The sequence below is a fragment of the Hemitrygon akajei genome, unplaced genomic scaffold (assembly GCF_048418815.1).
Source record: "Hemitrygon akajei unplaced genomic scaffold, sHemAka1.3 Scf000058, whole genome shotgun sequence".
NCBI lineage: Eukaryota > Metazoa > Chordata > Chondrichthyes > Myliobatiformes > Dasyatidae > Hemitrygon > Hemitrygon akajei.
In genome coordinates this window covers 2,061,483-2,088,801 of record NW_027331944.1, presented here as the reverse complement: position 1 = coordinate 2,088,801, position 27,319 = coordinate 2,061,483, and the positions used below count along the sequence as shown (strand labels likewise).

The 27,319-nt window shown below is 52.8% G+C and overlaps 1 protein-coding gene across 1 annotated transcript in view; it reads left to right on the top strand.

Annotated features, from left to right (window-relative positions):
* The window catches only part of LOC140721615 (NACHT, LRR and PYD domains-containing protein 3-like), a 49,151-nt gene extending 30,536 nt beyond the window's left edge, over positions 1-18,615 (top strand). The window contains exons 2-6 of the mRNA XM_073036427.1: positions 14,557-14,643; positions 14,799-14,969; positions 17,210-17,380; positions 17,536-17,703; positions 17,868-18,615. Coding sequence (XP_072892528.1) covers positions 14,557-14,643; positions 14,799-14,969; positions 17,210-17,380; positions 17,536-17,703; positions 17,868-17,955 — 685 coding nt within the window. The 3' untranslated portion in view covers positions 17,956-18,615. The remainder of the gene's footprint in view (positions 1-14,556; positions 14,644-14,798; positions 14,970-17,209; positions 17,381-17,535; positions 17,704-17,867) is intronic.
* Positions 18,616-27,319: the final 8,704 nt, after the last annotated feature.

Genomic DNA, 27,319 nt, shown 5'->3' with positions numbered 1-27,319 from the left:
GGATCTCCCTTCCCCATCCCCTTCCTCCTGTGGGATCCCCATTCCCCCTTCCTCCTGTGTGTTCTCTCTTCCCAATTCCCCCCCTCCTGTGGGATCTCTCTCCCCCATCCCCCTTCCTCCTATGGGATCTCTCTTCCCCATCCCCCTTCGTCTTGTGGGATCTCTCTTCCCCATCCCTTCCTCCTGTGGGATCTCTCTTCCTCATCCCCCTTCCTCTTGTGGGATCTCTCTTTCCCATTCCCCCTTCCTCCAGCGGGATCTCTCTTCGTCATCCCCCTTCCTCCTGTGGGATCTCTCCCCCCATTCCCCCCTGTGGGATCTCTCTTCCCCATCCCCCTTCCTCTTGTGGGATCTCACTTCCCCATTCCCCCTTCCTCCTGTGGGATCTCTCGTCCCGATCCCTCTTCCTACTGTGGGATCTCTCTTCCCCATTTGCCCTTCCTCCTGTGGGATCTCTCTTCCCCATCCCCCTTCCTCTTGTGGGATCTCTCTTCCCCATTCCTTCCTCCTGTGGGATCTCTCTTCCCCATCCCCCTTCCTCTTGTGGGATCTCTCTTCCCCCATTCCTTCCTCCTGTGGGATCTCTCTTCCCCATCCCTCTTCCTCATGTGGGATCTCTCTGCCCTATTCCCCCTTCCTCCTGTGGGATCTCTCTTCCTCATCACCCTTCCTCCTGTGGGATCTCTCTTTCCCATCACCTTCCTCTTGTGGGATCTCTCTTCCCCATTCCCCCTTCCTCCTGTGGGAACTCTCGTCCCAATTCCCCCCCTCCTGTGGGATGTCTCTCCCCCATCCCCCTTCCTCCTATGGGATCTCTCTTCCCCATCCCCCTTCGTCTTGTGGGATCTCTCTTCCCCATCACTTCCTCCTGAACGGATCTCTCTCCCCCATCCCCCCTCCTCCCTGTGGGATCTCTCTTCCTCATCCCCCTTCCTCTTGTGGGATCTCTCTTTCCCATTCCCCCTTCCTCCAGCGGATCTCTCTTCCTCATCCCCCTTCCTCCTGTGGGATCTCTCCCCCATTCCCCCCTGTGGGATCGCTATTCCCCATTCCCCCTTCCTCTTGTGGGATCTCTCTTCCCCATTCCCCCTTCCTCCTGTGGGATCTCTCTTGCCCATCCCTTACTCCTGTGGGATCTCTCTCCCCCCATCCCCGTTCCTCTTGTGGGATCTCTCTTTCCCATTCCCCCTTCCTCCAGCGGGATCTCTCTTCCTCATCCCCCTTCCTCCTGTGGATTCTCTCCTCCCCATCTCCCTTCCTCTTGTGGGATCTCTTTTCCCCAATTCCCCTTCCTCCAGTGGGATCTCTCTTCCACATCCCTTTCCTCCTGTGGGATCTCACTTCCCCATCCCCCTCCCTCTTGTGGGATCTCTCTTCCCCATTCCCCCTTCCTCCTGTGGGATCTCTCTTCCCCATCCCTCTTCCTCCTGTGGGATCTCTCTTCCCCATTCCCCCTTCCTCCTGTGGGATCTCTCTTCCCCATCACCCTTCCTCTTGTGGGATCTCTCTTCCCCATTCCTTCCTCCTGTGGGATCTCTCTCCCCCATCCCCCTTCCTCCTGTGGGATCTCTCTTCCCCATCCCCCTTCCTCCTGTGGGATCTCTCTTCCCCATTCCCCCTTCCTCCTGTGGGAACTCTCGACCCCATCCCTCTTCCTCCTGTGTGATCTCTCTTCCCCATTCCCCCTTCCTCCTGTGGGATATCTCTTCCCCATCCCCCTTCCTCTTGTGGGATCTCTCTTCCCCATTCCTTCCTCCTGTGGGATCTCTCTCCCCCATCCCCCATCCTCCTGTGGGATTTCTCTTCCCCATCCCCCTTCCTCTTGTGGGATCTCTCTTCCCATTCCTCCTTCCTCCTGTGGGATCTCTCTTCCTCATCCCCCTACCTCCTGTGGGATCTCTCTTCCCCATCCCAATTCCTCTTGTGGGATCTCTCTTCCCCATCCCCCTTCCTCCTGTGGGATCTCTCTTCCTCATCCCCCTTCCTCCTGTGGAATCTCTCTTCCCCATCCCACTTCCTCTTGTGGGATCTCTCTTCCCCATTCCCCCTTCCTCCTGTGGGATTTCTCCCCCATTCCCCCCTGTGGGATCTCTATTCCCCATTCACCTTCCTCTTGTGGGATCTCTCTTCCCCATTCTCCCTTCCTCCCTGTGGGATCTCTCTTGCCCATCCCTTAATCCTGTGGGATCTCTCTCCCCCATCCCCGTTCCTCCTGTGGGATCTCTCTTCCCCATCCTCATTCCTCTTGTGGGATCTCTCTTCACCATTCCCCCTTCCTCCTTTGGGATCTCTCTTGCCCATCCCTTCCTCCTGTGGGATCTCTCTTGCCCATCCCTTGCTCCTGTGGCATCTCTCTCCCCCATCCCCCTTCCTCCTGTGGGATCTCTCTTCCCTATCCCCCTTCTTCCTGTGGGATCACTCTTCCCCATCCCCCTTCGACCTGTGGCATCTGTCTCCCCCATCCCCCTTCCTCCTGTGGGATCTCTCTTCCCCATCCCCCTTCTTCCTGTGGGATCTCTCTCCCCCATCCCCCCTTCCTCCTGTGGGATCTCTCTTCCCCATCCCCCTTCCTCATGTGGGATCTCTCTTCACCCTTTCCCCCTTCCTCCTGTGGGAACTCTCGTCCCCATCCCCCCTTCCCTCCTGTGGGATCTCTCTTCCCCATAAACACTTCCTCCTGTGGGATCTCTCTTTCCCATCCCCCTTCCTCTTGTGGGATCTCTCTTCGCCATTTCCCCTTCCTCCTGTGGGATCTCTCTTCCCCATCCCTTCCTCCAGTGGAATCCCTCTTCAACACGCCTTCCTCCTGTCGCATCTCCCTACCCCTTTCCTTTCCTGCAGTGGGATCTCTCTCCCCCCATCCGCTTCGTCTTGTGGGATCTCTCTTCCCCATTCCCCCTTCCTCCTGTGGGATCTCCCTTCCCCATCCCTTTCCTACTGTGGAATCGCTCCTCTCCATCCCCCTTCCTCATGTGGGATCTCTCTTTTCCAAAACCCTTCCTCATGTGGGATCTCTCTCCCCCATCCTCCTTCCTCCTGTGGGATCACTCTACGCATTCCCCTTCCTCTTGCGGGATCTCTCTTCTCCATCCGTTTACTCCTGTGGGATCCCTCTACCCATCCCCCTTCCTCCAGTGGGATCTCTCTTCCCTATCCCCCTTCCTCCTGTGGGATCCCTCTCCCCCATCCCCCTTCCTCCTGTGGGATCTCTCTTCCCCATCCCTTCCTCCTGTGGGATCTCTCTTCCCCATCCCGCTTCCTCTTGTGGGATCTCTCTTCCCCATTCCCCCCTTCCTGCTGTGGGATCTCTCTTCCCCATCCCTCTCCCTCCTGTGGGATCACTCTTCCGCATTCCCCCCTTCCTCCTGTGGGTTCTCTCTTCCCCATCCCCCTTCCTCTTGTGGGAACTCTCTTCCCCATCCCCCTTCCTCCTGTGGGATCTCTCTTCCTCAACCCGCTTCCTCCTGTGGGATCTCTCTTTCCCATCACCTTCCTCTTGTGGGATCTCTCTTCCCCATCCCACATCCGCTTGTGGGATCTCTCTTCTTCATCCCCCTTCCTCCTGTGGGATCTCTCTTCCCCATCCCCCTTCCTCCTGTGGGATCTCTCTTCCCCATTCCTTCCTCCTGTGGGATCTCTCTCCCCCATCCCCCATCCTCCTGTGTGATCTCTCTTCCCCATCCCCCTTCCTCTTGTGGGATCTCTCTTCCCATTCCTCCTTCCTCCTGTAGGATCTCTCTTCCTCATCCCCCTTCCTCCTGTGGAATCTCTCTTCCCCATCCCTCTTCCTGTTGTGGGAACTCTCTTCCCCATTCCCCCTTCCTCCTGTGGGATCTCTGCCCCATTCCCCCCTGTGGGATCTCTCTTCCCCATTCCCCTTCCTCTTGTGGGATCTCTCTTCCCCATTCCCCCTTCCTCACGTGGGATCTCTCTTGCCCCATCCCTTACTCCTGTGGGATCTCTCTCCCCCATTCCCGTTCCTCCTGTGGGATCTCTCTTCCCCATCCTCCTTCCTCTTGTGGGATCACACTTCACCATTCCCCCTTCCTCCTGTGGGATCTCTCTTCCTCATCCCTTCCTCCTGTGGGATCTCTCTACCCCATCCCTTCCTCTTGTGGGATCTATCTTCCCCATTCCCCTTCTTCTTGTGGGATCTCTCTTCCCCATTTCCCCTTCCTCCTGTGGGATCTCTCTTCCTCATCCCCCTTCCTCTTGTGGGATCTCTCTTCCCCATCCCCCTTCCTCTTGTGGGAACTCTCTTCCCCATCCCCCTTCCTCCTGTGGGATCTCTCTTCCTCAACCCGATTCCCCCTGTGGGATCTCTCTTCTTCAACCCCCTTCCTCTTGTGGGATCTCTCTTCCCCATTCCCCCTTCCTCCTGTGGGATCTCCCTTCCCCATCCCCCTCCCTCCTGTGGGATCCCCATTCCCCCTTCCTCCTGTGGGATCTCTCTTCCTCAACCCGCTTCCCCCTGTGGGATCTCTCTTCTTCAACCCCCTTCCTCTTGTGGGATCTCTCTTCCCCATTCCCCCCTTCCTCCTGTGGGATCTCCCTTCCCCCATCCCCCCTTCCTCCTGTGGGATCCCCATTCCCCCTTCCTCCTGTGTGTTCTCTCTTCCCAATTCCCCCCCACCTGTGGGATCTCTCTCCCCCATCCCCCTTCCTCCTATGGGATCTCTCTTCCCCATCCCCCTTCGTCTTGTGGGATCTCTCTTCCCCATCCCTTCCTCCTGTGGGATCTCTCTTCCTCATCCCCCTTCCTCTTGTGGGATCTCTCTTTCCCATTCCCCCCTTCCTCCAGCGGGATCTCTCTTCGTCATCCCCCTTCCTCCTGTGGGATCTCTCCCCCATTCCCCCCTGTGGGATCTCTCTTCCCCATCCCCCTTCCTCTTGTGGGATCTCACTTCCCCATTCCCCCTTCCTCCTGTGGGATCTCTCGTCCCGATCCCTCTTCCTACTATGGGATCTCTCTTCCCCATTTGCCCTTCCTCCTGTGGGATCTCTCTTCCCCATCCCCCTTCCTCTTGTGGGATCTCTCTTCCCCATTCCTTCCTCCTGTGGGATCTCTCTTCCCCATCCCCCTTCCTCATGTGGGATCTCTCTGCCCTATTCCCCCTTCCTCCTGTGGGATCTCTCTTGCTCATCACCCTTCCTCCTGTGGGATCTCTCTTTCCCATCACCTTCCTCTTGTGGGATCTCTCTTCCCCATCCCAGTTCCGCTTGTGGGATCTCTCTTCTTCATCCCCCTTCCTCTTGTGGGATCTCTCTTCCCCATTCCCCCTTCCTCCTGTGGGAACTCTCGTCCCCAATTCCCTCCCCTCCTGTGGGATGTCTCTCCCCATCCCCCTTCCTCCTATGGGATCTCTCTTCCCCATCCCCCTTCGTCTTGTGGGATCTCTCTTCCCCATCACTTCCTCCTGAGGGATCTCTCTCCCCCATCCCCCCTCCTCCTGTGGGATCTCTCTTCCTCATCCCCCTTCCTCTTGTGGGATCTCTCTTTCCCATTCCCCCTTCCTCCAGCGGGATCTCTCTTCCTCATCCCCCTTCCTCCTGTGGGATCTCTCCCCCCATTCCCCCCTGTGGGATCGCTATTCCCCATTCCCCCTTCCTCTTGTGGGATCTCTCTTCCCCATTCCCCCTTCCTCCTGTGGGATGTCTCTTGCCCATCCCTTACTCCTGTGGGATCTCTCTCCCCCCATCCCCGTTCCTCTTGTGGGATCTCTCTTTCCCATTCCCCCTTCCTCCAGCGGGATCTCTCTTCCTCATCCCCCTTCCTCCTGTGGATTCTCTCCTCCCCCATCTCCCTTCCTCTTGTGGGATCTCTTTTCCCAATTCCCCCTTCCTCCAGTGGGATCTCTCTTCCACATCCCTTTCCTCCTGTGGGATCTCACTTCCCCATCCCCCTCCCTCTTGTGGGATCTCTCTTCCCCATTCCCCCTTCCTCCTGTGGGATCTCTCTTCCCCATCCCTCTTCCTCCTGTGGGATCTCTCTTCCCCATTCCCCCTTCCTCCTGTGGGATCTCTCTTCCCCATCACCCTTCCTCTTGTGGGATCTCTCTTCCCCATTCCTTCCTCCTGTGGGATCTCTCTCCCCCATCCCCCTTCCTCCTGTGGGATCTCTCTTCCCCATCCCCCTTCCTCTTGTGGGATCTCTCTTCCCCATTCCCCCTTCCTCCTGTGGGAACTCTCGTCCCCATCCCTCTTCCTCCTGTGTGATCTCTCTTCCCCATTCCCCCTTCCTCCTGTGTGATATCTCTTCCCCATCCCCCTTCCTCTTGTGGGATCTCTCTTCCCCATTCCTTCCTCCTGTGGGATCTCTCTCCCCCATCCCCCATCCTCCTGTGGGATTTCTCTTCCCCATCCCCCCTTCCTCTTGTGGGATCTCTCTTCCCATTCCTCCTTCCTCCTGTGGGATCTCTCTTCCCTCATCCCCCTACCTCCTGTGGGATCTCTCTTCCCCATCCCAATTCCTCTTGTGGGATCTCTCTTCCCCATCCCCCTTCCTCCTGTGGGATCTCTCTTCCTCATCCCCCTTCCTCCTGTGGAATCTCTCTTCCCCATCCCACTTCCTCTTGTGGGATCTCTCTTCCCCATTCCCCCTTCCTCCTGTGGGATTTCTCCCCCATTCCCCCCTGTGGGATCTCTATTCCCCATTCACCTTCCTCTTGTGGGATCTCTCTTCCCCATTCTCCCTTCCTCCTGTGGGATCTCTCTTGCCCATCCCTTACTCCTGTGGGATCTCTCTCCCCCATCCCCGTTCCTCCTGTGGGATCTCTCTTCCCCATCCTCAATCCTCTTGTGGGATCTCTCTTCACCATTCCCCCTTCCTCCTTTGGGATCTCTCTTGCCCATCCCTTCCTCCTGTGGGATCTCTCTTGCCCATCCCTTGCTCCTGTGGCATCTCTCTCCCCCATCCCCCTTCCTCCTGTGGGATCTCTCTTCCCCATCCCCCTTCTTCCTGTGGGATCACTCTTCCCCCATCCCCCTTCGACCTGTGGCATCTTTCTCCCCCTTCCCCCTTCCTCCTGTGGGATATCTCTTCCCCATCCCCCTTCTTCCTGTGGGATCTCTCTCCCCCCATCCCCCTTCCTCCTGTGGGATCTCTCTTCCCCATCCCCCTTCCTCATGTGGGATCTCTCTTCACCCTTTCCCCCTTCCTCCTGTGGGAACTCTCGTCCCCATCCCCCTTCCTCCTGTGGGATCTCTCTTCCCCATAAACACTTCCTCCTGTGGGATCTCTCTTTCCCATCCCCCTTCCTCTTGTGGGATCTCTCTTTCCCATACCCCTTCCTCCAGCGGGATCTCTCTTCCTCATCCCCCTTCCTCCTGTGGGATCTCTCCCCCATTCCCCCCTGTGGGATCGCTATTCCCCATTCCCCTTCCTCTTGTGGGATCTCTCTTCCCCATTCCCCCTTCCTCCTGTGGGATCTCTCTTGCCCATCCCTTACTCCTGTGGGATCTCTCTCCCCCATCCCCGTTCCTCTTGTGGGATCTCTCTTTCCCATTCCCCCTTCCTCCAGCGGGATCTCTCTTCCTCATCCCCCTTCCTCCTGTGGATTCTCTCCTCCCCATCTCCCTTCCTCTTGTGGGATCTCTTTTCCCAATTCCCCCTTCCTCCAGTGGGATCTCTCTTCCACATCCCTTTCCTCCTGTGGGATCTCACTTCCCCATCCCCCTCCCTCTTGTGGGATCTCTCTTCCCATTCCCCCTTCCTCCTGTGGGATCTCTCTTCCCCATCCCTCTTCCTCCTGTGGGATCTCTCTTCCCCATTCCCCCTTCCTCCTGTGGGATCTCTCTTCCCCATCACCCTTCCTCTTGTGGGATCTCTCTTCCCCATTCCTTCCTCCTGTGGGATCTCTCTCCCCCATCCCCCTTCCTCCTGTGGGATCTCTCTTCCCCATCCCCCTTCCTCTTGTGGGATCTCTCTTCCCCATTCCCCCTTCCTCCTGTGGGAACTCTCGTCCACATCCCTCTTCCTCCTGTGTGATCTCTCTTCCCCATTCCCCCTTCCTCCTGTGTGATATCTCTTCCCCATCCCCCTTCCTCTTGTGGGATCTCTCTTCCCCATTCCTTCCTCCTGTGGGATCTCTCTCCCCCATCCCCCATCCTCCTGTGGGATTTCTCTTCCCCATCCCCCTTCCTCTTGTGGGATCTCTCTTTCCCATTCCTCCTTCCTCCTGTGGGATCTCTCTTCCTCATCCCCCTACCTCCTGTGGGATCTCTCTTCCCATCCCAATTCCTCTTGTGGGATCTCTCTTCCCCATCCCCCCTTCCTCCTGTGGAATCTCTCTTCCCCATCCCACTTCCTCTTGTGGGATCTCTCTTCCCCATTCCCCCCTTCCTCCTGTGGGATTTCTCCCCCCATTCCCCCCTGTGGGATCTCTATTCCCCATCCCCCTCCCTCTTGTGGGATCTCTCTTCCCCATTCCCCCTTCCTCCTGTGGGATCTCTCTTCCCCATCCCTCTTCCTCCTGTGGGATCTCTCTTCCCCATTCCCCCTTCCTCCTGTGGGATCTCTCTTCCCCATCACCCTTCCTCTTGTGGGATCTCTCTTCCCCATTCCTTCCTCCTGTGGGATCTCTCTCCCCCATCCCCCTTCCTCCTGTGGGATCTCTCTTCCCCATCCCCCTTCCTCTTGTGGGATCTCTCTTCCCCATTCCCCCTTCCTCCTGTGGGAACTCTCGACCCCATCCCTCTTCCTCCTGTGTGATCTCTCTTCCCCATTCCCCCTTCCTCCTGTGGGATATCTCTTCCCCATCCCCCTTCCTCTTGTGGGATCTCTCTTCCCCATTCCTTCCTCCTGTGGGATCTCTCTCCCCCATCCCCCATCCTCCTGTGGGATTTCTCTTCCCCATCCCCCTTCCTCTTGTGGGATCTCTCTTCCCATTCCTCCTTCCTCCTGTGGGATCTCTCTTCCTCATCCCCCTACCTCCTGTGGGATCTCTCTTCCCCATCCCAATTCCTCTTGTGGGATCTCTCTTCCCCATCCCCCTTCCTCCTGAGGGATCTCTCTTCCTCATCCCCCTTCCTCCTGTGGAATCTCTCTTCCCCATCCCACTTCCTCTTGTGGGATCTCTCTTCCCCATTCCCCCTTCCCTCCTGTGGGATTTCTCCCCCCATTCCCCCCTGTGGGATCTCTATTCCCCATTCACCTTCCTCTTGTGGGATCTCTCTTCCCCATTCTCCCTTCCTCCTGTGGGATCTCTCTTGCCCATCCCTTACTCCTGTGGGATCTCTCTCCCCCATCCCCCGTTCCTCCTGTGGGATCTCTCTTCCCCATCCTCATTCCTCTTGTGGGATCTCTCTTCACCATTCCCCCTTCCTCCTTTGGGATCTCTCTTGCCCATCCCCTTCCTCCTGTGGGATCTCTCTTGCCCATCCCTTGCTCCTGTGGCATCTCTCTCCCCCATCCCCCTTCCTCCTGTGGGATCTCTCTTCCCCATCCCCCTTCTTCCTGTGGGATCACTCTTCCCCCATCCCCCTTCGACCTGTGGCATCTGTCTCCCCCCATCCCCCTTCCTCCTGTGGGATATCTCTTCCCCATCCCCCTTCTTCCTGTGGGATCTCTCTCCCCCATCCCCCTTCCTCCTGTGGGATCTCTCTTCCCCATCCCCCTTCCTCATGTGGGATCTCTCTTCACCCTTTCCCCCTTCCTCCTGTGGGAACTCTCGTCCCCATCCCCCTTCCTCCTGTGGGATCTCTCTTCCCCATAAACACTTCCTCCTGTGGGATCTCTCTTTCCCATCCCCCTTCCTCTTGTGGGATCTCTCTTCGCCATTTCCCCTTCCTCCTGTGGGATCTCTCTTCCCCATCCCTTCCTCCAGTGGAATCCCTCTTCAACACGCCTTCCTCCTGTCGCATCTCCCTACCCCTTTCCTTTCCTGCAGTGGGATCTCTCTCCCCCATCCGCTTCGTCTTGTGGGATCTCTCTTCCCCATTCCCCCTTCCTCCTGTGGGATCTCCCTTCCCCATCCCTTTCCTACTGTGGAATCGCTCCTCTCCATCCCCCTTCCTCATGTGGGATCTCTCTTTCCAAAACCCTTCCTCATGTGGGATCTCTCTCCCCCATCCTCCTTCCTCCTGTGGGATCACTCTACGCATTCCCCTTCCTCTTGCGGGATCTCTCTTCTGCATCCGTTTACTCCTGTGGGATCCCTCTCCCCATCCCCTTCCTCCAGTGGGATCTCTCTTCCCTATCCCCCTTCCTCCTGTGGGATCCCTCTCCCCCATCCCACTTCCTCCTGTGGGATCTCTCTTCCCCATCCCTTCCTCCTGTGGGATCTCTCTTCCCCATCCCGCTTCCTCTTGTGGGATCTCTCTTCCCCATTCCCCCTTCCTCCTGTGGGATCTCTCTTCCCCATCCCTCTCCCTCCTGTGGGATCACTCTTCCGCATTCCCCCTTCCTCCTGTGGGTTCTCTCTTCCCCATCCCCCTTCCTCTTGTGGGAACTCTCTTCCCCATCCCCCTTCCTCCTGTGGGATCTCTCTTCCTCAACCCGCTTCCCCCTGTGGGATCTCTCTTCTTCAGCCCCCTTCCTCTTGTGGGATCTCTCTTTCCCATTCCCCCTTCCTCCTGTGGGATCTCCCTTCCCCATCCCCCCTTCATACTGTGGGATCTCTCTTCCCCCATTCCTCCTTCCTCCTGAGGGATCTCTCTTCGCCATTTCCCCTTCCTCCTGTGGGATCTCTCTTCCCCATCCCTTCCTCCAGTGGAATCCCTCTTCAACACGCCTTCCTCCTGTCGCATCTCCCTACCCCTTTCCTTTCCTGCAGTGGGATCTCTCTCCCCCATCCGCTTCGTCTTGTGGGATCTCTCTTCCCCATTCCCCCTTCCTCCTGTGGGATCTCCCTTCCCCATCCTTTCCTACTGTGGAATCGCTCCTCTCCATCCCCCTTCCTCATGTGGGATCTCTCTTTTCCAAAACCCTTCCTCATGTGGGATCTCTCTCCCCCCATCCTCCTTCCTCCTGTGGGATCACTCTACGCATTCCCCTTCCTCTTGCGGCATCTCTCTTCTCCATCCGTTTACTCCTGTGGGATCCCTCTCCCCCATCCCCTTCCTCCAGTGGGATCTCTCTTCCCTATCCCCCTTCCTCCTGTGGGATCCCTCTCCCCCATCCCCCTTCCTCCTGTGGGATCTCTCTTCCCCATCCCTTCCTCCTGTGGGATCCTCCTTCCCCATCCCGCTTCCTCTTGTGGGATCTCTCTTCCCCATTCCCCCTTCCTCCTGTGGGATCTCTCTTCCCATCCCTCTCCCTCCTGTGGGATCACTCTTCCGCATTCCCCCCTTCCTCCTGTGGGTTCTCTCTTCCCCATCCCCCTTCCTCTTGTGGGAACTCTCTTCCCCATCCCCCTTCCTCCTCCTCCTGTGGGATCTCTCTTCCTCAACCCGCTTCCCCCTGTGGGATCTCTCTTCTTCAGCCCCCTTCCTCTTGTGGGATCTCTCTTTCCATTCCCCCTTCCTCCTGTGGGATCTCCCTTCCCCATCCCCCTTCATACTGTGGGATCTCTCTTCCCCATTCCTCCTTCCTCCTGAGGGATCTCTCTTCCACATTCCCCCCCCCCCTCCTGTGGGATCTCTCTCCCCCATCCCCCTTCCTCCTATGAGATCCCTCTCCCCCATCCCCCTTCCTCCTGTGGGATCTCTCTTCCCCATCCCCCTTCCTCCTGTGGGATCCCTCTCCCCCGTCCCCCTTCCTCCTGTGTGATCCCCCTCCGCCATCCCTCTTCCTCCTGTGGGATCTCTCTTCCCCATTCCCCTTCCTCTTCTGGGATCTCTGTTTCCCATTCCCCCTTCCATCTGCGGGATCTCTCTTCCTCATCCCCCTTCCTCCTGTGGGATCTCTCCTCCCCATCTCCCTTCCTCTTGTGGGATCTCTCTTCCCCATCCCCCTTCCTCCTGTGGGATCTCTCTTCCCCATCCCCCTTCCTCCTGTGGGATCTCTCTTCCCCATCCCCCCTTCCTCCTGTGGGATCTCTCTTCCCCATCCCTCTTCCTCCTGTGGGATCTCTCTTCCCCATTCCCCCTTCCTCCTGTGGGATCTCTCTTCCCCATCCCCCCTTCATCTTGTGGGATCTCTCTTTCCCATTCCCCCCTTCCTCCTGTGGGATCTCTCTTGCCCATCCCTTCCTCCTGTGGGATCTCTCTCCGTCATCCCCCTTCCTCCTGTGGGATCCCTCTCCTTCATCCCCCTTCCTCCTGTGGGATCCCTCTCCCCATCCCCCTTTTTCCTGTGGGATCTCTCTTCCCCATCCCCCCTTCCTCCTGTGGGATCCCTCTCCCCCATCCCCCTTCCTCCTGTGTGATCCCCCCTCCGCCATCCCTCTTCCTCCTGTGGGATCTCTCCCCCCATCCCCCTTCCCCTTGTGGGATCTCTCCCCCCATCCCCCTTCCTCTTGTGGGATCTCTCTTCTCCATCCCTTTCCTCCAGTGGGATTCCTCTCCCCCATCCCCATTCCTCCTGTGAGATCTCTGTTCCCCATCACACTTCCTCTTGTGGGATCTCTCTTCCCCATCCCCTTCCTCCTGTGGGATCTCTCCTTCCCCGTCCCCCTTCCTCTTGTGGGATCTCTCTTCCACATCCACCTTACTTTTGTGGTATCCCTCTTCCTCCTGTGGGAGATCTCTACCACATCCCCCTTCCTCCTGTGGGATCCCTCTTCCCCATCCCCCTTCCTCCTGTGGGATCTCTCTTCCCCATCCCTCTTCCTCCTGTGGGATCTCTCTTCCCCATTCCCCCTTCCTCCTGTGGGATCTCTCTTCCCCATCCCCCTTCATCTTGTGGGATCTCTCTTTCCCATTCCCCCCTTCCTCCTGTGGGATCTCTCTTGCCCATCCCTTCCTCCTGTGGGATCTCTCTCCGTCATCCCCCTTCCTCCTGTGGGATCTCTCTTCCCCATCCCCCTGCCTCTTGTGGGATCTCTCTTCCCCATCCCTTCCTCCTGTGGGATCGCTCTTCCCCATCCCCCTTCCTCCTGTGGGATCGCTCTTCCCCATCCCCCTTCCTCCTGTGGGATCCCTCTCCCCATCCCCCTTCCTCCTGTGGAATCTCTCTTCCCTATCCCCCTTCCTCCTGTGGGATCCCTCTCCTTCATCCCCCTTCCTCCTGTGGGATCCCTCTCCCCATCCCCCTTCCTCCTGTGGGATCTCTCTTCCCCATCCCCCTTCCTCCTGTGGGATCCCTCTCCCCCATCCCCCTTCCTCCTGTGGGATCTCTCTTCCCCATCCCCCCTTCCTCCTGAGGGATCCCTCTCCCCCGTCCCCCTTCCTCCTGTGTGATCCCCCTCCGCCATCCCTCTTCCTCCTGTGAGATCTCTCCCCCCCATCCCCCTTCCCCTTGTGGGATCTCTCCCCCCATCCCCCTTCCTCTTGTGGGATCTCTCTTCTCCATCCCTTTCCTCCAGTGGGATTCCTCTCCCCCCATCCCCATTCCTCCTGTGAGATCTCTGTTCCCCATCACACTTCCTCTTGTGGGATCTCTCTTCCCCATCCCCTTCCTCCTGTGGGATCTCTCCTTCCCCGTCCCCCTTCCTCTTGTGGGATCTCTCTTCCACATCCACCTTACTTTTGTGGTATCCTTCTTCCTCCTGTGGGAGATCTCTACCACATCCCCCTTCCTCCTGTGGGATCCCTCTTCCCCACCCCCCTTTCCTCCTGTGGGATCTCTCTGCCCCATCCCTCTTCCTCCTGTGGGATCTCTCTTCCACATCCCCCTTCCTCCTGTGGGATCTCTCTCCCCCATCCCCCTTCCTCCTGTGGGATCTCTACCCCACATCCCCCTTCCTCCTGTGGGATCTGTCTTTCCCATCCCCCTTCCTCCTGTTGGATCTCTCTCCCCCCATCCCCCTTCCTCCTGTTGGATCTCTCTCCCCCATCCCCCTTCCTCTTGTGGGATCTCTCCCCCCCCATCCGCCTGTGGGATCTCTCTGCCCCATCCCCCTTCCTCCTGTGGGATCTCTCTGCCCCATCCCCCTTCCTCTTGTGGGATCTCTCTTTCCACATCCCCCTTCCTCCTGTGGATCTCTCTCCCCATCCCCTTCCTCCTGTGTGATCTCTCCGCCCCATCCCCCTTCCTCTTGTGGGATATCTCCCCCCCATCCCCCTTCCTCCTGTGGGATCTCTCTTACCCATCCCCCTTCCTCTTGTGGGATCTCTCTTCCACATCCGCTTCCTTCTGTGTCTTTCCATCCTTTACCTTAGGTGATGTCTCTTCCTCCACCTCCCATCGACATTTCCCGATTCTCAAATCTTCCTCACTGTTTGACTTTCTCCCCTTCACTCCTGCCCTTTCCGACTGTCTCACGTCAGGAACACTTTTCTAACCATCAGGGAATGAGAGAGAATATGTGGAGTTTACAGGGTCACACCGACAGATGAAATTACTGACATTCGGTGAATTCATTGGAGCTGTGCAGTGAGGGACATTGACAGTGATGGGAACTATGATCAGTGAATTAATAAAGGGTTTAATATTCCCTGAAATATTCGAGTGAGAGAAATGCCCTCAGACCCACTGTTTTAATCACTATGTTCATCAATTTGTCTGTTTGTGTTTAGACTGAACGATAATAAACTGGGTGATTCAGGAGTGAAACTGGTGTCTGCGGCTCTGAGGAACCCGGAGTGTAAAATACAGACACTGGGGTAAGTACCAGACTGTGGGAGATTGTGTTTACAGTCATTGGGTGTCTGACACTGAACATTAATGTGATCAGTAATTCTGTCACTGATAAACACTGGGGATCTGTACCGTCTCCTGTCTCTCTGTGTCCTTCACCCTCACTCTCTCTCATCTCCAGGCTGAGGAGTGTCGATCTCACAGATTCTGGTGTCGAGGATCTCACTTCCGCTCTCAGTACAAAGCCATCACTGACGGAGCTGAACCTGAGTATTAATAAACTGGGGAATTCAGGAGTGAAACTGGTGTCTGCGGCTCTGAGGAACCTGGAGTGTAAAATACAGAAACTGTGGTAAGTACCAGACTGTGGGAGATTGTGTTTAGTGTCACTGGGTGTTTTACACTGAACTTTAATGTGATCAGTAATTGTGTTACTGATAAACACTGGGGATTTGCACCGTCTCCTGTCTCTCTGTGTCCTTCACCCTCACTCTCTCTCATCTCCAGTCTGGAGGATGTCGGTCTCACAGATTCTGGTGCCGAGGATCTCGTCTCCGCTCTCAGTACAAACCCATCACTGACGGAGCCGGATCTGATATCAAACTCTCTGACAGACCAGCCTTATAATCTTCTAGATTCATATCATTACCTAGTTTTTGAACCGTTTGGAAGCTCTTCTTTTCTTCTTCACTAGATTTACAACGGCCTTTGTGCACCACGGATCTTGTACCCTCCCATCCTTTCCATGTCCCATTGGAACGTATCTACTCAGATCCCCACGCAAATATCCACTGAAAATTTTCTACATTTCTTTGATCCGTTTCCCTGAGGACATCAATTTCCAATTTATTCAAACGAGAGGACATGATTTGAGAGTTAGGGGGCAAAAGTTTAAGGGAATCACGAGGGGGTATTTCTTTACTCAGAGAGTGATAGCTGTGTGGGATGAGCTTCCTGTAGAAGTAGTAGAGGCCAGTTCAGTTGTGTCATTTAAGGTAAAATTGGATAGGTATATGGACAGGAAAGGAGTGGAGGGTTATGGGCTGAGTGCGGGTAGGTGGGACAAGGTGAGATTAAGAGTTCGGCATAGACTAGGAGGGCCGGAATGGCCTGTTTCCGTGCTGTGATTGTTATATGGTTATATGCTTACAAGTTCCAGCCTGATAGGCTCTTAGTTTTCCTTACTCCAATTAAAGGTTTGTAGGCTTATCTACATATTGTGACAGGAAACCTTCCTGAACACACCCAACAAACTCCACCCCGTCAAAACCCTTTACTCTAGGGAGATGCCAATCAATATTTGGGAAATTAAAATCTCCCACTTCAACAACCCTGTTATTGTTACTCCTTTCCAGAATTTGTCTCCCTATCTGCTCCTCGATGTCCCTGTTACTGATGGGTGGTCTATACAAAACACCCAGTCGAGTTGTTGACCCCTTCCTGTTCCTAACCTCCACCCACAGAGACTCCACGGACAATCCCTCCATGACTTCCTCCTCTTCTGTAGCCGTGACACTATCTCTGATCAACAGTGCCATGCCCCCACCTCTGTGGCCTCCCTCCCTGTCCTTTCTGAAACATCTAAAGCCGGGCACTCGAAATAAACATTCCTGTCCCTGCACCATCCAAGTCTCTGTAATGGCCACCGCATCATATCTCCAAGTACTGATCCACGCTCTAAACTCATCTGCTTTGTTCACAACACTCCTGGCATTAAAATAGACACACCTCAAACCATCGGTCTAAGAGCGTCCCTTCTCTATCACCTGCCTATCCTCCCTCTCGCGCTGTCTCCAAATTTTCTCTATTTGTGAGCCAACCTCCCTTTGCGCCATCAATTCATTTCAGTTCCCACCCCCTCCCAGCAATTCTTGTTTAAATTCTCCGCAATAGTCTTAGCAAACCAGGATATCGGTTTCCCTGGCGTTCAAGTGCAACCCGTCCTTTTTGTGCAGGTCACAGCTGCTCCAAAGGAGGTCCCGGTGATCCAGAAATCTGAATCCCTGCCTCCTGCTCCAATCCCTCAGCCACGCATTCATCCTCCACCTCATTCTATTCCTGTACTCACTGTCACATGGCACAGACAGTAATCGCGAGATTACTACCTTTGCCGGTCCTGCTTCTCAACTTCCTTCCTAACTCCCTGTACTCTGTTTTCAGGACCTCTTCCCTTTTCCTACCTATGTCATTGGTACCAATATGTACCACGACCTCTGGCTGTTCTCCCTCCCGCCGCAGGATATCTTGGTCGTGTTCTGAAACATCCCGGACCCTGGGACCAGGGAGGCAAACGACCATTCGCGTTTTTTTCTTGCGTCCACAGAATCGTCTATTTGGCCCTCAAACGACAGAGTCACCTATCACTACTGTCTTCCTCTTCCTTTCCCTGCCCTTCCGAACCACAGGGCCACTGTTGCCTCCACCAGGTAGGCTGCCCCACCCCTCTCCAGCAGTACTTGAACAGGGGTACTTATCGTCAAGGGGAATAGCCACAGGGGTATTCCTGATAAACTGTGTTACTGATAAACATTGGGGATTTGTACCGTCTCCTGTCTCTCTGTGTCCTTCACCCTCACTCTCTCTCATCTCCAGGCTGGAGAATGTCGGTCTCACAGATTCTGGTGCTGGGGATCTCGTCTCCGCTCTCAGTACAAACCCATCACTGACGGGGCTGGACTTGGGTGATAATAAACTGGGGGATTCAGGAGTGAAACTGGTATCTGCGGCTCTGAGGAACCCGGAGTGTAAAATACAGAGACTGGGGTAAGTACCAGACTGTGGGAGATTGTGTTTACAGTCACTGGGTGTCTGACACTGAACATTAATGTGATCAGTAATTGTGTTACTGATAAACACTGGGGATTTGTACCGTCTCCTGTCTCTCTGTGTCCTTCACCCTCACTCTCTCTCATCTCCAGGCTGTGGGGTGTCGGTCTCACAGATTCTGGTGCCGAGGATCTCGTCTCCGCTCTCAGTACAAACCCATCACTGACGGATCTGAACCTGGCATCAAACTCTCTGACAGACGGATCTGTCCCCGCTCTCCGCCGCCTCATACTGACCCTCCCGAGTCTGGAGTCGATCTGGTGAGTGTTTGTGTTAATGTTCAATGTGATAAAATATCAGCGGATCCGCGGGTTTTCTGGTGATATTTGTCTGTGAGTGTTGTTGAAACATTAACCCCGGTCCCCTGTTACTGACACTGTTGTGTAATCTGTTTATTTCATCTTTATTCTCCCACCTGTTTCAGGCTGGGGTACAATCGGTTCAGTGAGACCGGGAGGAAGGAACTGAGACCTCTGGAGGGAGTCAGACCCGGACTGAGAGTGATCCTGTGAACATCGGAATGTGTGAACATCCCCGCCCGCGGGATGGGGACATTTGGCCGACTCCCCGCCCTCCCCTTTAACTCCCGCCCTTACCTTTAACGGCCGCACGCCGGCGCTGATTCCCAACGGTTTTAACGGAACCGGCTCGGGCCTCGCGCTGTGTGCGTCGCTCGCAGCGGTCCCGCCGTGACGTGTTTCCGCCTACTGTCCGCGGGGCAGCTTCCGCCAGATGTGCGTGTACGAGACTCCCCACGTGACACCCTGGGGAATTACCCAGACAGGAAGAGCCCGGAGGTCCGCGGCTCAGTCTGGGACACCGGTGTCCCGGGGTGGGGGGGGGGATGATCCCGGGAGAGAATCCTTTTGCTCCCTTTGCTGAGGACGGTGCATTCGGCAGCCTGGCCGATATAATGATGTTAAATGAACAAATCCCTCGGCAGTGACCCTGGATCTGCAGCGATCCCGGACACGGCCCTGAAGTGTGATTTTATAATCATCGGTTCCCCGATGCAGAGTGACGGTGAGAAACGGGACTGATTATTCAACCGGTCACTCCTTGTCGCCGGTCAGTTATATCGTTTTGAAGTCTGACGTGAAAAATATAAATGAAGGTTTCTTATTGCTGTATTCTCACTTACGGAGAATAAAATTTGCCGTAAATTACCAAAAGATTTGTGATAAAGAAAGGATTATTTCTCATGTAACCACATAACAATTACAGCACGGAAACTGGCCATCTCGGCCCTTCTAGTCCGTGCCGAACGCTTCCTCTCACCTAGTCCCACCGACCCGCACTCAGCCCATAACCCTCCATTCCTTTCCTGTCCATATACCTATCCAATTTTACTTTAAATGACAATATCGAACCGGCCTCTACCACTTCTACTGGAAGCACATTCCACACAGCTACCACTCTCTGAGTAAAGAAATTCCCCCTCGAGTTACCCTTAAAGATTTGCCCCCTAACTCCCAACTCATGTCCTCTTGTTTGAGTATCCCCTACTCTCAATGGAAGAAGCCTATCCACGTCAACCCTATCTATCCCCCTCGTAATTTTAAATGCCTCTACCAAGTCCCACCCCCCCCCCCAACCTTCTACGCTCCAAAGAATAAAGACCTAACTTGTTCAACCTTTCCCTGTAACTTAGGTGCTGAAACCCAGGTAACATTCTAGTAAATCTCCTCGGTACTCTCTCTATTTTGTTGACATCTTTCCTATAATTCGGTGACCAGAACTGTACACAATACTCCAAAATCGGCCTCACCAATGCCTTGTACAATTTTAACATTACATTCCATCTCCTATACTCAATGCTCTGATTTATAAAGGCCAGCATACCAAAAGCTTTCTTCACCACCCTATCCACATGAGATTCCACCTTCAGGGAACTATGCACCATTACTCCTAGATCACTCTGTTCTACTGCATTCTTCAATGCCCTACCACTTACACTGCATGTCCTATTTTGATTAGTCCTATGAAAATGTAGCATCTCACAATTATGAGCATTAAACTCCATCTGCCATCTTTCAGCCCACTCTTCTAACTGGCCTAAATCTCTCTGCAAGATTTGAAAACCTACTTCATTATCCACAACGCCACCTACCATGGTATCATCTGCATAAGGATTACTATGAGATTTGGTATTATTAGTAAACCCTAATGAAATGTTTTCAAAACAAAAAGTAAAATCCATATTAATGTATTGATCTATAAATTGACAAGCATCAACCCAAAATGTTTTAGCACATTCACAGTCCCAAAACAGATTAAATAAACCACAACCAGAAGTCAATAGACAATAGGTGCAGGAGTCGGCCATTCGGCCCATCAAGCCAGCACCGCCATTCACTGTGATCATGGCTGACCATCCACAATCAGTACCACGTTCCTGCCCTCTCCCCATATCCCTGGGCTCCGCTATCTCTATCTAACTCTCTCTTGAAAGCATCCAGAGACTTGGCCTCCACTGCTTTCTGTGGCAGAGCATTCCACAGATCCACAACTCTCTGGGTGAAAAAGTTTTTCCTCAACTCCGTTCTAAATGGCCTACCCCTTATTCTTTAACTGTGACCTCTGGTTCTGGACTCCCCCAACATTGGGAACATGTTTCCTGCCTCTAGCGTGTCCAACCCATTAATACTCTTATATGTTTCAATCAGATCCCCTCTCATCCTTCTAAATTCCAGTGTATACAAGCCCAGTCGCTCCAATCTTTCAACATAGGACAGTCCCGCCATTCCGGGAATTAACCTCGTGAACCTACGCTGCCTTCCTCAAATTTGGAGACCAAAACTGCACACAATATTCCAGCTGGGGTCTCTCAAGGGCCCTGTACAGCTGCAGAAGGACCTCTTTACTCCTGTACTCAACTCCCCTTGTTATGAAGGCCAACATGCCATTAGCTTTCTTCACTGCCTGCTGTACCTGCATCCTTACTTTCAGTGACTGATGAACAAGGACACCTAGATCTCGTTGTACTTCCCCCTCTCCTAACGACACCGTTCAGATAGTAATCTTCTTTCTTGTTCTTGCCACCAAAGTGGATAACCTCACATTTATCCACATTAAACTGCATCTGCCATGCATCTGCCCACTCACCCAACCTGTCCAAGTCACCCTGCATTCTCCTAACATCCTCCTGACATTTCACACTGCCATCCAGCTTTGTGTCATCTGCAAATTTGCTAATGTTACTTTTAATCCCTTCATCTAAATCATTAATGTATATCATAAATAGCTGCGGTCCCAGCACCGAGCCTTGCGGTAACCCCACTAGTCATTTCAAAGGGTGTAGAATATAAAGGCGGACAGATAACGCTGAGCCTTTATAAGACACTAGTCAGCCGCACTTGGTGTATTGTCAACAGTTCTGGGCCATGCGTCTCAGAAAGGATGTGTTGTCGTTGGAGAGAGTCCAGAGGAGGTTTGCGAGGATGATTCTGGGAACGAAGGGGTTAACATACGAGGAGCGTTTGGCAGCTTTGGGCCGGAATTCTCACTGGACTTTAGACGAATGCGGAGGGGGGGGGGGGGGAATCTCATTGAAACTACCGAACGTTGAAAGGACTGGATAAGGTGGGCGTTGGAGATGATGTTCCCTATGGTGGGGGGTATCCAGATCTAGATCACGTTGTCCTTCCCCTTTTCAGCAAGAACGACGAGTCAGCTTACAGAGAGGAGGTGCAGCGGCTAACGGACTGGTGCAGAGCCAACAACCTGCCTCTGAATGTGAACAAAACAAAGGAGATGGTCATTGACTTCAGGAGGGCACAGAGCGACTACTCCCCGCTTTAAGGAAAAGGGAGGGAAGTTCAAGGGGGATATTAGAGGAAGGTTTTTCACTCAGAGAGTGGTTGGTGCGTGGAATGCACTGCCTGAGTCAGTGGTGGAGGCAGATACACTAGTGAAGTTTAAGAGACTACTAGACGGGTATATGGAGGAATGTAAGGTGGGGGGTTGTATGGGAGGCAGGGTTTGAGGGTCGGCACAACATTGTGGGCCGAAGGGCCTGTAATGTGCTGTAGTGTTCTATGGGTTTCTGGAGCAGCCCCTGTAGAGCTATTCCGGATTGGGATTTGCTCAACGAACCGGAATTGACCAGAGGGCTCAGTAGTTAGAGGGGGTGGTGTCGCTCTGCTGGTTAAGAATGGCATTATATCAGTAGAAAAATGTGACATCGGATCGTAAGATGTTGAACCCTTGTGGGTTGAGTTAGGAAACTGCAAGGAGGAGTATAGGAAACTGATACAGGACTTTGTGATATGGTGCAAGTCAAACTACCTGCGTCTCAATATCACCAAGACCAAGGAGATGGTGGTGGACTTTAGGAGACCTAGGCCTCATATGGAGCCAGTGATCATTAATGGAGAATGTGTGGAGCAGGTTAAGACCTACAAGTATCTGGGAGTACAGTTAGACGAGAAGCTAGACTGGACTGCCAACACAGATGCCTTGTGCAGGAAGGCACAGAGTCGACTGTACTTCCTTAGAAGGTTGGCGTCATTCAATGTCTGTAGTGAGATGCTGAAGATGTTCTATAGGTCAGTTGTTGAGAGCGCCCTCTTCTTTGTGGTGGCGTGTTGGGGAAGCAGCATTAAGAAGAGGGACGCCTCACGTCTTAATAAGCTGGTAAGGAAGGCGGGCTCTGTCGTGGGCAAAGTACTGGAGAGTTTAACATCGGTAGCTGAGCGAAGGGCGCTGAGTAGGCTACGGTCAATTATGGAAAACCCTGAACATCCTCTACATAGCACCATCCAGAGACAGAGAAGCAGTTTCAGCGATAGGTTGCTATCGATGCAATGCTCCTCAGACAGGATGAAGAGGTCAATACTCCCCAATGCCATTAGGCTTTACAATTCAACCGCCAGGAGTAAGATATGTTAAAGTGCCGGGGTTGATTGTATTTAATGTATTTAAGTAAACTACTTAAGAACTTTTTAAAAGCTATTATTAATGCTTTTTGAGAGAGTGATTTAGATGCATATCATATTTTTACTGAGTTAAGTATTGTATGTAATTAGTTTTGCTACAACAAGTGTATGGGACATTGGAAAAAAATGTTGAATTTCCCCACGGGGATGAATAAAGTATCTATCTATCAATCTATCTATCTATCTATCATCTATCTAAAGGACGTTGTTGGCAGTTATACACAGGCCTCCCAACAGCAGCTGAGATGTGGGCCGAAGATTACAATGGGAATGGACCCTGGTCAGACCCCGCTTGGAGTACTGTGCTCAGTTCTGGTCTCCTCACCACAGGAAGGATGTGGAAGCCATAGAAAGGGTGCAGAGGAGATTTACAAGGATGTTGTCTGGATTGGGGAGCATGCCTTATGAGAATAGGTTGAGTGAACTCGGCCTTTTCTCCTTGGAGCGGCGGAGGATGAGAGGTGACCTGATAGAGGTGTACAAGATGATGAGAGGCATTGATCGTGTGGATAGTCAGAGGCTTTTTCCCAGGGCTGAAATGGTTGCCACAAGAGGACACAGGTTTAAGGTGCTGGGGAGTAGGTACAGAGGAGATGTCAGGGGTAAGTTTTTTACTCAGAGAGTGGTGAGTGTGTGGAATGGGCTGCCGGTAACGGTGGTGGAGGTGGATACGATAGGGTCTTTTAAGAGACTTTTGGATAGGTACATGGAGCTTAGTAAAATAGAGGGCTATAGGTAAGCCTAGTAATTTCTAGGGTAGGGAGATGTTCGGCACAATCTTGTGGGCCGAAGGGCCTGTATTGTGCTGCAGGTTTTCAATGTTTCTATGAAATAGAAAAGCTGTTTAAAAGGGCAATGTTATGATAGTCATGGGAGATTTTAACATGCAGGTCGATTGGGAAAATCAGGTTGGTAATGGATCTCAAGGGAGAGAGTTTGTTGAGTGCCTAAGAGATGGCGTTTTACAGTAATTTGTCATTGAGCCTAGACACTAGATTGGGTGTCGTGTAATGAACCGGGGGTGATTGGTCAGCTTGAGGTAAAAGAACCCTTTGGACCAGTGACCCCTGAGGAGCCTTGTCCACGTGACCTTTGATGCTGTGCCCAATCAAAAGCCCATCAGCCTCTGTCTTAGATACACCCAACGGCCCGGACTCCACTGGGCCAGCGGTAAATACATTCCACACGATCACCACCCTCCGGCCAAAGAAATTTCTCCGCATCTCTGTTGTAACTGGACGCCCCTCTACTCTGAGTCTGTGCCCTGCTGTCCGAGACTCCCCCACCATGGGGAGCATCCTCTTCACATCGACTCTGTCTCGGCCTCACAGCAACATTACTCCTCTGATAACCGTTTGCAATGTTCCGGCACCATCCCTGAGACCGATGAGTTTTGAAAGATCATTGCTAATGCCACCACAATCTCTACCGCTAATTGTGTGCAGTTTTGGTCCCCTAATCTGAGGAAAGACATTCTTGCCATAGAGGGAGTACAGAGAAGGTTCACCAGATTGATTCCTGGGATGGCAGGACTTTCATATGAAGAAAGACTGGATCGACTGGGCTTATACTCACTGGAATTTAGAAGATTGAGGGGGGATCTTATTGAAACGTACAAAACTCTAAAGGAATCGGACAGGCTAGATGCAGGAAGATTGTTTCCGATGTTGGGGGAGTCCAGAACGAGGGGTCACAGTTTAAGGATAAAGGGGAAGCCTTTTAGGACCGAGATGAGGAGAAACTTCTTCACACAGAGAGTGGTGAATCTGTGGAATTCTCCGCCACAGGAAACAGTTGAGGCCGGTTCATTGGCTATATTTAAGAGGGAGTTAGATACGGCCCTTGTGGCTAAAGGGATCAGGGGGTATGGAGAGAAAGCAGGTACGGGGTTCTGAGTTGGATGATCAGCCATGATCATACTGAACGGCGGTGCAGGCTCGATGGGGCGAATGGCCTACTCCTGCACCTATTTTCTATGTTTCTATACCTCTTTCAGAACCCCAGGGTGCAGTTCCTCTAGTCTGGGTGCGTTATGTACCTTTAGGTCTTTCAGTATTTCGAGCACCTTCTCTCTTGTAACAGTAACTACACCCACTTCTCTTCCTTCACTCAGTACAACATCAGGCTCACTGTTAGTGTCTTCCACAGTGAAGACCGATGCAAAATACTCATTCAGTTCCTCTGCCATCTCCTTGGCCCCCAATGTTATTTCTTGGGCCACTGTCATCTCTCTTTTGACTTTTTCATACTGGAACAATCTTTTACTGTCAAATTTGACTATTGTTTGCGAGCTTGCTTCCATATTTCACCTTTTCCCTTCTAATGATTCTTTCAGTTGCTCTCTGTCGGGTTTTGAAAGCTTCCCAATTCTCTGTCGTCTCACTATTTTTTGCTTTGTTGAATGCCCGCTCTCTTTTTGCTTTAACATTAGCTTTGACTTCCCTCGTCAGGCACGGTTGTGCTATTTTGCCATTTGAGTATTTACTTTCTTTGTTTTTGGAATACATCTATCTGGCACCTTCCTCATTTCCCCCCCCAGAGACTCACCCCGTTGCTGCTCTGCTGTCATCCCTGCCAGCATCTCATATAACATATAACAATTACAGCACGGAAACAGGCCATCTCGGCCCTTCTAGTCCGTGCCGACCGCTTACTCTCACCTAGTCCCACCGACCCGCACTCAGCCCATAACCCTCCATTCCTTTCCTGTCCATATACCTATCCAATTTTACTTTAAATGACAATACCCAACCTGCCTCTACCACTTCTACTGGAAGCACGTTCCACACAGCTACCACTCTCTGAGTAAAGAAGTTCCCCCTCGTGTTACCCCTAAACTTTTGCCCCCAACTCTTAACTCATGTCCTCTTGTTTGAATCTCCCCTACTCTCAATGGAAAAAGCCTATCCACGTCAACTCGATCTATCCCCCTCATAATCTTAAACACCTCTATCAAATCCCCCCTCAACCTTCTACGCTCCAAAGAATAAAGACCTAGCTTGTTCAACCTTTCTCTGTAACTTAGGTGCTGAAACCCAGGTAACATTCTGGTAAATCTCCTCTGTACTCTCTATACTTTGTTGACATCTTTCCTATAATTCAGTGACCAGAGTACCTTAAAACTCTGCCTGCTCGTGCTAGCCACTTCAGCCCTGGTGAAAAAGCCTCTGACTATCCGCACGATCAATGCCTCTCATCGTCTTATACACCTCTGTCAGGTCACCTCTCACCCTCCGTCGCTGCAAGGAGAAAAGGCCGAGTTCACTCAACCTATTCTCATTAGGCATGCTCCCCAATCCAGGCAACATCCTTGTAAATCTCCTCTGCACACTTTCTATGGCTTCCACATCCTTCCTGTAGTGAGGCGACCAGAACTGAGCCCAGTACTCCAAGTGGGGTATGACCAGGGTCCTATATAGCTGCAACATTACCTCTCGGCTCTTAAACACAATCCCATGATTGATGAAGGCCAATACACCGTACGCCTTCTTAACCACAGAGTCAACCTGCGCAGCAGCTTTGAGTGTCCTATGGACTCGGACCCTCTGATCCTGGACACTTACTTTCTCAATAAGCCTTGCATGGGGTACCTTATCAAATGCCTTGCTGAAATCCATATACACTACATCTGCTGCTCTTCCTTCATTAATGTGTTTAGTCACGTCCTCAAAAAATTTAATCAGGCTCGTAAAGCTCGACCTGCCTTTCACAAATCCATGCTGACTGTTCCTAATCATATTATGCCTCTCCAAATGTTCATAAATCCTGCCTCTCAGGATCTTCTCCATCAACCTACCGACCAGTGAACTAAGACTGACTGGTCTATAATTTCCTGGGCCATCTCTACTCCCTAATGACTTATTGTGTAGATGTAAAAAAACAAATACAAATTCAATTTTTCTACTCCAAAATAAAGTTATACAAAATTGTAAATAAGACAAGTTATTATGAGCCAACCAATCCACTATTTATTCAACTAAACACTTCAAATTTCAGAGATTTTGTAGTTCTTAAAAAATAAACTCCCCCAAGAGCTGTTGCCCAACTTCGACAGAGGCACAATACATCATCTGCAGCTTGATGTGAAAAAGACTCAGGAGCTGGTGGTGGACCTGGGGAGGGCTAAGGCACTGGTGACCCCTGTTTCCATCCAAGGGGTTACTGTTGACATGGTGAAGGATTACAAGTACCTGGGGATACGAATGGACAATAAACTGGACTGGTCAAATAACACTGAGGCTGTCTACAGGAAGGGGCAGAGCCGTCTCTATTTCCTGATGAGACTGAGGTCCTTTAACATCCGCCGGACGATGCTGAGGATGTTCTACGAGTCTGTGGTGGCCAGTGCTATCATGTTTGCTGTTGTGTGCTGGGGCAGCAGGCTGAGGGTAGCAGACACCAACAGAATCAACAAACTCATTCGTAAAGCCAGTGACGTTGTGGGGGGTGGAACTGGACTCTCTGACGGTGGCGTCTGAAAAGAGGATACTGTGCAAGTTACATGCCATCTTGGACAATGACTCCCATCCACCCCATAATGTACTGGTTAGGCACAGGAGTACATTCAGCCAGAGACTCATTCCACCGAGATGTAACACCGAGCGTCATTGGAAATCATTTCTACCTGTGGACATCAAACTTTACAACTCCTCCCTCGGAGTGTCAGACACCCTGAGCCAGTAGGCAGGTCCTGGACTTATTTCCACTTGGCACGATTAACTTATTATTTAATTATTTATGGTTTTATATTGCTATATTTCTACACTATTCTTGGTTGGTGCGGTTGTAACGAAACCCAATTTCCCTCGGGATCAATACAGTCGGTCTCTGTCTGTCTGAAACCATCCTGAGCAACAGCGCCACCGTGTGGTCTGCCGGCTGCACCGCCGCTGAGCGACAGGACCTGCATCGCGTGGTGAGGGCGGCCCAGCGAATCGAT